This window comes from Theropithecus gelada, chromosome 1 (assembly GCF_003255815.1).
Source record: "Theropithecus gelada isolate Dixy chromosome 1, Tgel_1.0, whole genome shotgun sequence".
Classification (NCBI taxonomy): domain Eukaryota; kingdom Metazoa; phylum Chordata; class Mammalia; order Primates; family Cercopithecidae; genus Theropithecus; species Theropithecus gelada.
The window spans coordinates 179,886,159-179,898,966 of record NC_037668.1 but is presented as its reverse complement, the minus strand read 5'-3'; the positions used below and the strand labels follow the sequence as shown (position 1 = coordinate 179,898,966).

At 36.6% G+C, this 12,808-nt stretch overlaps 1 protein-coding gene across 1 annotated transcript in view; it reads left to right on the top strand.

Moving 5' to 3' along the window:
• The window catches only part of HMCN1 (hemicentin 1), a 452,346-nt gene that overhangs the window by 414,707 nt on the left and 24,831 nt on the right, over positions 1 to 12,808 (top strand). Inside the window, exons 94-98 of the mRNA XM_025362857.1 lie at positions 4,486 to 4,635; positions 4,926 to 5,063; positions 6,074 to 6,195; positions 7,022 to 7,259; positions 12,091 to 12,153. Coding sequence (XP_025218642.1) covers positions 4,486 to 4,635; positions 4,926 to 5,063; positions 6,074 to 6,195; positions 7,022 to 7,259; positions 12,091 to 12,153 — 711 coding nt within the window. The remainder of the gene's footprint in view (positions 1 to 4,485; positions 4,636 to 4,925; positions 5,064 to 6,073; positions 6,196 to 7,021; positions 7,260 to 12,090; positions 12,154 to 12,808) is intronic.

Genomic DNA, 12,808 nt, shown 5'->3' with positions numbered 1-12,808 from the left:
GCTGCAGAGTCTGTCAGAGGATTTCAGGGATCTCAGCCAGGTATTCAGAACTAGGAGTCTTTTGAGCACTGCGACTCAAGTCCCTCTATGAGACTACAGAACCAGGGTCAAAATGTCAGCAATGACCTGGAGAGCTAAGTAAATTAGTGGTCCTAATACTCCCCTTTCTCCCTGCTTAGGACTAAGGATGAGAACCAGAATGGCCTACTGGCCCTGACTGGCTCTCTACGTTCCTGCATCATCTTGCAGCATGGTTTCCATTACTCTCTACACTTTCTGCTGCTTTTGCCCTCTCAGATGTGGCAAGCCACTACCCACAAAAGAGTGGCACACATTCCTTCCCTACCCAGAAAGCCCTTCTGCCCTCCCTGGCTTAGTTAAGACTTAAAACTTTCTTTAGGTTTCTTCTTTATTTTTACTTCCTTCTCAAACTTCCCCAAATAGTAGATAGCAATGCATTTCAACCTTACTTTTGTTTGTGGGATTTAGATTGTTTTTCTCCCCAATTCAGACATAAGCTCTATGAATGCAGGCTTCATGTCTTTTTTTTTCCTCACCATTTTTTTTTTCTTTAATTTGTGACAAACAAATGAATGTAGCACAGACCATGAAGGCTGAATCAACACAAAAAGCTGTTTTCTCAGTATTAATAATAAAAGTAGTGTAAATTAAAATGTAAAGTACTGTACTTACTGATTTTTCTGAGGCTGAATACAATTGTATTTCTCTCCAATATATAATACAAGCATACCTCAGAGATATTGCTGATTCAGTTTTAGACCACCACAAGGAAGTGAATATTGCAATAGAGCAAGTCACACCAATGTTTTGGTTTCCCAGCGCATATAAGTGTTATGTTTGCACTATTCTGTAGTACTATTAAGTATTCAATAGCATCATGTCTAAAAAACAATGCACATACCTTAATTTTAAAATACTTTATTGCCCAGGCTCGAATGCAGTAGCGTGATCTCAGCTCACTGCAACCTCTGGCTCCTGGGTTCAAGCGATTCTCATCTCAGCCTCCAAGTGCCCACCACCATGCCCAGCTAATTTTTTTGTATTTTTTTTAGTAGAGACAGGGTTTCACCATGTTGGCCAGGATGGTCTGAGCCTTCAGCAAGTCAATCTTTTTGCTGACAGAGGGTCTTGCCTTGAGGTTGATGGCTGCTGACTGATCAGGGTGGTGGGTGCTGAAGGTTAGGGTGACTCTAGCAATTTCTTAAAATCAGACAAGAATGGCATTTGCCACATCAATTGATTCTGCATTAATGATTGATTTCTCTGTAGCGGACAATGCTGTTTAACAGCACTTTACCCTCAGTAAAACTTTCAAAGTTTGAGTCAGTCCTCTCAAATCCTGCCACTGCTTTATCAACTAAGTTTATGTAATATTTTAAATCCTTTGTTGTCATTTTAACAATGTTCACAGCATCTTCATCAGGGGTAGATTCCATATCAAACAACCATTTTCTTTGTTCATCTGTAAGAAGGAACTCCTCCATTCATTCAAGTTTTTTCATAAGATTGTAGCAAGTCAGTCCCATCTTTAGGATATACTTCTAATTCTCTTGCTCTTTTAACCACTTCTATAGTTACTTCCTCCACTGAAGTCTTGAACCTTCAAAGTCATCTATGATGGGTGGAATCAACTTCCAATATCCTGTTAATGGCATCTAGAATGATGAATTCTTTCCAGAAGGTTTTCAATTTACTTAGCCCAGATCCAGCAAAGGAATCACTATGGTAGCTGTAGCCTTAGAAAAATGTTTGTTTGTTGTTGTTGTTGTTGTTTGAGACAGAGTCTCATTCTGTTGCCCAGGCTCGAATGCAGTAGCATGATCTCAGCTCACTGCAACCTCTGGCTCCTGGGTTCAAGCGTTTCTCATCTCAGCCTCCAAGTGATTACAAGTGCCCACCACCATGCAGAGCTAATGTTTTCTATTTTTTTAGTAGAGACAGGGTTTCACCATGTTGGCCAGGATGGTCTCGAATTCCTTTCCTCAAGTGATACACCAGCCTCAGCCTCCCAAAGTGCTGGGATTACAGGCGGGAGCTACCAGCATCTGGCCTATAAAATGTATTTCTTAAATAATAAGTCCTGGAAGTCAACATTACTCCTTGATCCATGGCTGCAGAATAGATGCTGTATTAGGCATGAAAGCAACATTTCTCTCCTTGTACATCTCCATTAGACCTCTGCAGTGAATATTCACATCGTCAGTGGGCAGTAATACTTTGAAAGGAATCTTTTTTTCCTGAGCGTTAGGTCTCAAAAGTGGGCTTAAAATATTCAGTAAACCATGCTGTAAACAGAGGTGCTGTCCTCCAGGCTTTGTTTCATTTATAGCACAGAGGCAGAGTAGATTTAGTACAATTCTTATAGGCCCTAGGATTTTCACAATGAGCATTGATTGACCTCAACTTAAAGTCACCAATTGCATAAGCCCTTAACAAGACAGTCAGCTTGTTCTTTGGAGCTTTGAAGCTAGGCACCGATTTCATCTAAGAGAAGGCTGTTTTTTCTAAATTGAAAATCTGTAGTTTAGTGTAGCCATCTTTATTAATGACCTAGCTACCTCTGAATAATTTGCTCCAGTTTCTACATCAGCTTGTGCTGTTCTACCTTGCACTTTTATGTTACTTAAATGGCTTCTGTCCTTAAGCCTCTTGTCTTCTGCAGCTTCCTCATCTACCTCAAGCTTCATGGAACTAAAGAGAGTTAGGGTCTTACTCTGGATTGGGCTTTGGCGTAAGGGAACATTGTGACTGGTCTGATCTTTTATCCAAACCACTCAGACTTCCTCCATATAAAAAATAAGGTTGTTTCACTTTCTTATTTGTGTGTTCACTGGAGTAGCACTTTTAATTTTCTTCAAGACTTCTTCCTTTGCATTCACAACTTGGCTAACTCTTTGGTGCCAGAGGCCTAGCTTTTGACCTACATCAATTTTCTACATGCCTGCCTTACTAAGCTTAACCATTTCCAACTTTTGATTTAAAGTGAGAGACATGAGACTCTTTCTTTCATTTGAACACTTAGAGACCATTGTAGGGTGAATAATTGGCCTAGTTTCAATATTGTGTCTCAGAGAATAAGGAGGCTTGTGGAGAGGAAGAGAGTCAGGGGAATAACTGGTGGTCGATGGAGCAGTCAGAACACACAAAACATTAAGTTCACCGTCTCATATGGGCACAGTTCATGAAACCCCAAAACAACAATAATAACATTCAGGATCACTGATCACAGGACACCCTAAGAGATAATAATAATTTGAAATATTGCAACATTACCAAAATGTGACACAGGAACACAAAGTGAGCAAAGGCTGTTGCAAAAATGGCACTGGTAGACTTTCTCATCACAGGGTTGCCACAAACCTTCAATTTGTAAAAATACACGGTGTCTGCAAAGAGCAACAAAGCAAAGTATGATAAAACTAAATATGCTTGTACATGATAATAGTATCTGAAATTCCTAGTAATTGCTTTAAAATGTATTTAATTAAAAGACATCAGATAATGAATATTTATGAATTTGACTATCAGCTACTCCCCAGTATGTTGCCCTCTCTTGTCAAAGCATGAAATTCATTTTGAGAAACATACATTAACCGCCTATTCTGTACTAGTCACCAATAATTTTGTTGAACAATAGAAAGAAGTAATGAAATTAATGTTGAGGCCCTTTTTTAAAAATAATTGTTTTGCAACCAGATTACCTTGGTATGAATTTTATAGCACTGGCAAAAGCACAATCTCTCTCAAGTTAAGCATCTTTCAATATATTTGTAATATGAAGAACTTGATAAACCCTCACTCTAAAACCCAAGACTGAACAATGTCCTTAGATAATCCACGTTTACATTGGCAGTGGCCTAGAAGCTGTTTTGTTGATGAAGTCTCTCCTTTTCCTGGATGTTCTCATGAAGGAGGCAATAAATAAAAGAACATAGGGTTTGATGCCAAGCAGATCCACATTCCACCACTTTCTAGCAATGTAATGATGAGAAAGTTGCTTAATTCCTACAAACTTATTTTTCTAGTCTGCAAACTATGGCTGTTTAAAGCTACCTTATAGAATTGTTGATAGGATTAAAAGAGTTAACACATATTAAATGTTTACCATCATGCATAACATGCTCAATAAACTCTCATTGTCGTTTCATCACCACCACCAACACATTCTTTATTTTTAGTTTGGGAACTGGACACTGATTGTATTCTTTGGCTTATGAAATATTAATAACACTATGATGTGCATAGATTAGAAGGATCCTAGATTTATGGGGGATGATGGGTGTTATGTGAAAGTCGAATGTTTTAAAAGTTTATTTATTTCACTATTAAATTCAGATGTCGTATGATCTTTTTGATGTTTGAGAAAAGATTTGTAGCATCTCTGAATACTGGCCTTCTTTTCTCCCACGTAATGTTGATGAAATTGCATCCTTATCCAGGAATGTTTTTTTTTTCCCCCAATAGGTGGGCCCCAGCGAGCCAGAGGAAGTGTTATTGGAAATATTAATGATGTTGAATTTGGAATTGCTTTCCTTAATGCCACAATAACTGATAGCCCTAACTCTGATACCAGAATAATACGTGCCAAAATTACCAATGTACCTCGTAGTCTTGGTAAGTCTTTGTTTATAGAAGTTGTTCATAAGCGTCTTTTTAAAAACTTATATATTATTCTTTATTATTACTTCTATTTAAAGTTCTAGAGAATGCTACTACTAAGTCATAAGTATAATAATCCTTAGCTCTATTCCAATGGTAAGCTTTTAAAGATACATGAGGTACTGTTATTTGTTTCTGGTATTCAACATTATTTAGAATTCATCCTTGTGAATAATGTGCTATGAAGACAATAAAATAGACTGTAAAAATTTTGCTATCACCTTATTTATCCTTCTTTTCTTTAGGTTCAGCAATGAGAAAGATAGTTTCTATTCTAAATCCCATTTATTGGGCAACAGCAAAGGAAATAGGAGAAGCAGTCAATGGCTTTACCCTCACCAATGCAGTCTTCAAAAGAGAAACTCAAGTGGAATTTGCAACTGGTTAGTGTCAGCTGAATTTAATATTCTATTACTATAAAAAGTACCATAAAGATTGGTGGTTAAGAAAAATACATGTTCACAGAGAATAATTTAAAACTTTTGGATGCAATCTTATCATAAGTGATATAAAAGAAATTTCATATTTTGCTGTAAACTTGTACTAACATAAGATCATAAGAGGCCATGTGTTCTCAAGCAGTCATTTTTATACCCTAAAAGTTTTTCTCCTCTCCTCCTTTCTTCTCTTTTAAAAATATTTTCTCTTTAAATCCTTAGAGAGGATTTTAAAGACCAAACAAAGAAGGAAAATGAGTTACTGTTATTAATTAAAGACCTTTGTCTTTAAACCAAGATCCAATTAGGATACTTTATAGCAATTCTTTATGAAAAAGATAGAAACAAAACAAACAAACCTAAAGGCTTTTCACTTATCCCTAGTCTTAAGGAGTATGGGTTAGCTATTCATGACCCTTTCCATGTACATACAGATGTTTAGAGAGCTCCATTTCAAGCCTCTTCACAGTTGGTCAGCCTCATAGCAGCGACCTTTAAGGAAGAGGGGCTTATCTTTAACCAACATTTAATCAGCGGAGAAGACAATTGGATCTTTTCATGGGTATCCACTTACTAAGATGTCCTTTGTTACTTTTAGAAGCATCAGAAAGAACAAAGCACTGTGGCCAGACTAGTGGTTTTTGCCAGTCACAGACAATTCATGTTTATAAGGCTGCTTTGTTATTGCCTGTGAATTTAAAGTATGAAATTTGTATAACCATATGCCACATTTTTGCTACATTAAAAGAAACTGAATTCAATAAACCTAACTCTTGAATTGGGAGGCTAAGTGCTAATTCAGTTCTCATCACCTATACTTATTCAAGTTGGAACTCAAATAGCATAGCTGAACTGGTATGTAAGGTAAATCTGCTCTGTACTTCCAGAAACCTTTTTTTTTTTTTAATCTTTTTTTTTTTTTTTTGCTGTCAAAATGAATATCTTGTAATTCCCAGGAGAAATCTTGCGGATGACTCATATTGCCCGGGGCTTGGATTCCGATGGTGCTTTGCTGCTAGATATCGTTGTGAGTGGCTATGTCCTACAGCTTCAGTCACCTGCTGAAGTCACTGTAAAGGTAAAATGCCAGGATAACTTGTCTCTGCTGCTTATTAGAGTAATGATGAGTATGCGTGAAAGGTCCATAGAAGGAGCACAGATAACTTGTCCACTTTGTGGGGGAAAATGTCCAAACTACTAAGCCTTTAAGTAACTATCTGATCTTTGTTTAAGAATCTTCAGGGACAAGTTTTTACAAACTCTCTTAATGGTTTCACCACCCTCCCTATCAGGACCAAGATCAAATACTTGATGTAAGGCATTTGTTTAATTTTCTTTAAACAAAGATGATAGTAATTCTTGCATAAACGTTTTTGTGTATCATCCACGAAATATTTCAGAAATTAAAGGCTAACAATCGCCCTTTCACATCTTTATCTTTGAGTCTCTTATTAAACTGAAATTTATGACAGCAAAATTATGAAACAACTATGTTATAATTAAAGAGTTCAAACCTTATGTTATTTCCTGAACACTACTGTACAATTACTATACAATTTTTCTCATGAAGGAGGCAATAAATAAAAGAACATAGGGTTTGATGCCAAGCAGATCCACATTCAGATCCTCATTCCACCACTTTCTAGCAATGTCATAAGAAAGTTGCTTAATTTCTACAAACTTACTTTTCTAGTCTGCAAACTATGGCTATTTAAAGCTACCTTATAGAATTGTTGATAGGATTAAAAGAGTTAACACATATTAAATGTTTACCATCATCATGATGTGTATTCTTTAGCTCCTAATCCTTTTTCCCCCCTCATTCTGCATTTCATAGTCCCCTTAAGGGGACAAAAAATTAGTATGAGCCATATTGATCTTCAAATCCACATTGTTCTCCTTAGGATTACACAGAGGACTACATTCAAACAGGTCCTGGGCAGCTATACGCCTACTCAACCCGGCTGTTCACCATTGATGGCATCAGCATCCCATACACATGGAACCACACCGTTTTCTATGATCAGGCACGGGGAAGAATGCCTTTCTTGGTTGAAACACTTCATGCATCCTCTGTCGAATCTGACTATAACCAGTTAGAAGAGACACTGGGTTTTAAAATTCATGCTTCAATATCCAAAGGTAATTTGATTAAAAGAAAATCCGTATCTTTATGCCATCCAGTCTAAATGGTTAAAAAAAAATTCAAAATAAGGACATTGAGGCTTACATCTAACATGATGATATCAGGTTTTTCATGTGTGTTGTCTATGCTTTTTTGTTAAGTAAAGCCCTATGGAAAAGCCAACCCAACTGGAGTTCTAGTACATTTATTTTACTAATATACTTCTTCACACTACACAGTGGGGTTGCTGTTGTTCTATTCCATATGTGCAGAGAGGGTTAAAAACATAATATGGTGGGGTGCAGTGGCTCACGCCTGTAATCCCAGCATTTTGGGAGGCAGAGGCGGGCGGATCACCTGAGGTCGGGAGATCCAGACCAGCCTGGCCAACATGGTAAAACTACCATCTCTACTTAAAAAAAAAAAAAAAAAAAAAAAATTAGCCAGGCGTGGTAGCGGGTGCCAGCTACTCAGGAGGCTGAGGCAGAATTGTTTGAACCCAGGAGGCAGAGGTTGCAGTGAGCCGAGATCACGCCACTGCACTCCAGCCTGTACAACAAAGAGCAAAACTCCATCTCCAAAAAAAGAAAAACATGTGTCCAAATGCTTTTTCTTCAAATAAAATCCATTTGTTATTGTTTTGAATTTTATATTTGTCAAGAAATTTTTTAAATTCCTGAAACATAATACAAAGGTGTGTCTTAAACTAGTCAAAAATAATTTCTATATTTTAAAAGCAGCTTTTTAAAACTATGCAGCGATAATCAGGATTCCAGCTGTCATTTCTTGTTCCTGGAAGTTATGATTTTTTAACTGCTTCCATTTTCCAAGCATGGTTCTGCAACCCTTGATCTAAGCAGTCCATCTGTGCTATGTGGTTCTTTGATGTGTCTGTCTCCTGAGATTCCCATTTCAGTCATAAGAGCCACCACAGCAATTAACATTCCATATTCTGTGGGGTTTTAATGCTGGGATGATTCTTGTATGTAGTCATGTTAGACATTAAATGTTTATGTGACTTTAACGTTGAACTTGAGGCTCTCATGAGTTTACTTAAAAGGATTCACATTGACCTTGTGAATGTGTTTTCCTGTGTGCCATGTTTCCTAAAATAGAGCCAAGTAAATTTTAAACATCACCATTTTATCATGTTTAGCAGATATGCTAAAAATGTATTTTCAGTGTTTACTCTTGCTTTCATCAGTACCTTTTACTATTGCCATGCATGCCATGCCACTTGAACAAAAGAAACGAGCTACCAGAATGAGGAGTTACATTTTCTTTCCCTAATTATGCCAGGTTTTTTTGTTTTTTGAGATGGAATTTCGCTCGTCGCCCAGGCTGGAGTGCAGTGGCGCGATCTCGGCTCACTGCAAGCTCCACCTCCCGGGTTCATGCCATTCTCCTGTTCCAGCCTCCCAAGTAGCTGGGACTACAGGTGCCCGCCACCATGCCCAGCTAATTTTTTGTATTTTTAGTAGAGACGGGGTTTCACCGTGTTAGCCAGGATGGTCTCGATCTCCTGACCTCGTGATCCGCCCGTCTCGGCCTCCCAAATACCTGCTTTTTAAATCTAACTTCTGTTTCTACTTTTTTCAGTACTCCATCTAATTTAAAAAAAAAAAAAGAAAAGAAAAGATAACTGGGCACAAATAAGTGAATTTCTACCATCTGGAACTACATGAATTGATTTCTGAAAAGTCATGTACACTTTCTACCTAATCGTGTACATTTCCCAAGCCCAAAACTGCTTAAAGGTCTTTGTGGTGTCTTTAAGTGGGTTTGTTGAGGGATCTGGGTCCCATAATATAAAGAAACACACTGTATGACCTTTAAAGGCCCCTTACTATCCTTGGACACTGTGATTCTATGAATTACATATGATACATGTGTCATGGTCCTTGTCAATTTTAAGAATTGTGTACTTGCAATTTGTTTTTGAGCAACCATTAGGGGGCAAGCTTGCATTCCTGGTAATTTAACTAGCAAATCGTGTTAGGTCTATACTAGAGCTAAGTATGGTTGCAGTGAAATTAGAATCTTCCGGAGAGCCTGATGAAAGTTCAGATTTCTGGCCACAAAGATTTTTGGTTTAGCAAGTCTATGGTCAGGTCTGGGAGTTTGTATTTTTAACACAAACCCTAAATGATTCTAATATATCTGGTCTGCACTCTTGCTTTTGAAAAGTACTGGTCAGGAAAACTCTCAAATAAAGTCAATCTCCTATTTTTATATCTTTAAAATCTAATGTCTTTTTAAAATTAATTATAAAGTATATATTTTACACACCAATCAGAGAGTATCAGAAATTATAAAGGAATATATAAATTTAACTACAAATACATTTTTTAAAACTTCTTCATGGGAAGAAAAAAAAGTGAAATGAGAAAATAAAATATGCACCAAGAAAAAATATTTGCATCACATGTTATTGACAACCATGATTAACCTTAATACATACAAAGGCACTTCAAAATCAGAAAGAGGCAAATATCCTCAGTAGAAAACTGCATAAGGGAAACTCACAAAAGAGTAAATAATGACAAATGTGAAGAAACTGTTTACCCTCATTAGTAAGCAAGGAAATGCAAATTAATAAGTTATTTTCTGACTATAACAAGGGTGATGACTGCCTAGTGTTACAGAGGTATGGGGAAATGAACACCCTTACACACTGCTGGCAGGGGGATAAATTGGTTCAACATTTCTGGAAGGCAGTGTGTCTCCAATAGCCTTTCAAATATTCATATCTTTTCACAGTTATCTCATTTTGGGAGTCTGTCCTATGAAAATCACAGAAATAGCCAAAGATGAATGCTTAGGAAGTTTTATCCAGTGTTATTTATAATAGAAAAATAATAAATATCCTCAAAGTAGGAAACAAATACATAAGTTATGGCACAGCTATATAACAATAACTTAAAATCACTGAAATAGGAAATATTTAGCTCATTTATTCATTTAACAAATATTTGTTGAGTGCCTACTGTGTACTAAATATTGTTCTAGGTGTTGACAGCATCACTGTAAACAAGTAACAAAGGGAAATGTTCATGACAATAATAACTGAAAAGCACTGTATGAGCCAAACCTGGGTTGCCCACCCCTGGGTGATTATGAGAAAATCTTTACACCCATTAAAAACACAGATTCCCAGGTCTCTTTCTTGGCAAGTCTAGTAGAAATGGGACCAAGGGAACCTATATTTTTAATAAGATTTTCAAATGATTTTTATGATTAGTCAAGCTTGGCAATTATCAGTCTGTATATCCTAAATTTAATTTCTAAGTATGTATTCACAAAATTGACTGGAAGGAAAAACATCAACATCTCAGCAGTAGTTCGTTCAATTTGACAAGACTACCAGAATTTTATACTTTTCAAGGTTTCTACTGTTATCATACATTATTATAAACAAATATTTTTTATTACCTTTTACTGTCTTGAAATAAAAATTGTAACATAATTCAAAATAACACACTTTAACTATAATATGAAAATCAACAAAAAAAATAACTCATAACATTACATATTTTAATAGGAAAATCTTTGGACAGAAAGAAGTAGTTGTATACTCAAACATATACTGAATCCTAGTATGATTATTTGGGGAACATTAAGCAACTCATAGTAATGTTCTGAATGAAACAGTCCAATCAGCCATCAATTTTTATGAAAACTGCATTCCTAGAAAATTCACTATATATTTAAATCGTGAAAAATGCGTAATATACGGTAGACACATTCAAAGCTTAGATAATTATAGATTTCTTACTTTCATGAAAGTCTTGCAAGGCAAGGGACAGATCATCATCTTTCAAGACTACACATTGCATTCTTGTAAAACCTGCCACAGGACCTGTCCCACTCACTGAATTTTAATAGTCTTATTATGACAACAAAAGTATCTCCCAAAAAACTTCCCAAATTCCACCTAATAGAAGATATCTCCCCTATTTATCACCAAAAACCTAAAACTACTATCAGGTAATAAATTAATATGTTTACATGACATGTTTTTTCCGCAATTGTGTCCTACACAACATAACTGGTTGGATTAAAGAATGAACAAATGACTAAGTGGAAACTAAATTGTGATACACACACAGTAACCATGCAATGATCACTTAGCAAGCAATATGCCCTAGATGTTTCTGTCCCATCTATCCTAGTACCACCCCACTGCATGAGCAGGAAGACTAGGATGCTTTCAGGAAAAGAGGTTTCTTAACTAATCTGTTCTTGTTCTTGTTCGCTTTTTTTGTTTCTGACATCTAACTTAAATCTTTTCTATCACAATATGCCTGTTTCCCCTTATTTTGACTAGATGAAAAGGAAAACACTTGGTCACACATGGGAGATTTTGACCCAAATGCTAAATGATGCTAATGGAGGAGATCCACAAAAGGAGGGAGCTTCTTCACAGAGTTTCTATTTTTCACTGGCACAAATTATTTTAAGTTGCTTAAAAACAGCATTTCTCTTTCTAGAGCAAAACAGGGTTAGTAATGGCTGGAAGAATAGGACTTTGCCCGTGGTTATACCTGGCATATACATTTATCATGGACCCTTTTTAGTTATCACAGAATAATTTTTTTATTGATGTGAACAACTTACACAAGAAACCCGTTTCCAGTGGCAGCTTGTCAACAATCTCTGGACTGGGATTCATTTACTTCTTGGTTGAGAAACAGGCAAAGTTTTCCATGCCTGCTTATTTTCACCTATTGCATTTTTGCATTATGTGTTTCATCTTTGGCATATATTCCCAGGGAAGATGCTAATGGAAAGAAACCAGGGGCAACTATTCTAATAAGTCAGTTAACTTTGCTTTCCTCTCTGTGGTAGGAGATCGCAGTAATCAGTGCCCCGCCGGGTTTACCTTAGACTCAGTTGGACCTTTTTGTGCTGGTAAGTACAGAGATAAATAAAGGGTTTTATTTTAATGAAAATGTCAATGTTGGATAGCATTTAATGGATATCTATTGCCCTTTCTGTAGGTATTTAATCATCACAACAGTTCTGTAAACATCTCATTTGACAGCTAAGGAATAGAGATGTAGAAAAGTCAAACTACCGAAAACCACTCAGCATCAAGTGGCAGAGCTACATTTGAATTTAAGTTAATTGCAAAGCCCATGTTCTCTGAATTTGGCCACAGCCAACTGTGTCAGAGATAGTGACTAACTATAGATGTGGAGTGAGCAGACAGACAATAAACACTATACTTCATCTGGTGACTTGATTGCTGTGGGTTTGAGAGCCACAATCCAACATTAAGCCACCGAACCCTAGAATTAATCAGAGGACAGGCAGGATTGTGGACTTATCACTAATGTAAACCAATTTTATCCCACCAAAGTACCAGCACAAGAGATGTACAGATAAGTTAACTGCTAAGTAAATGGCTTGAGGAGCTTACATTTACATACACAGCGCTTTTCTTTCATTGGTAGGCAATGTAATATAGTCTTATGATAAAGAGGTGGTCTTTTGACTACCGAGGTTCAAATGACAGCCCTGCAAGTAATGACTTATATGACCTTAAGCAATTTATGTAACTTCT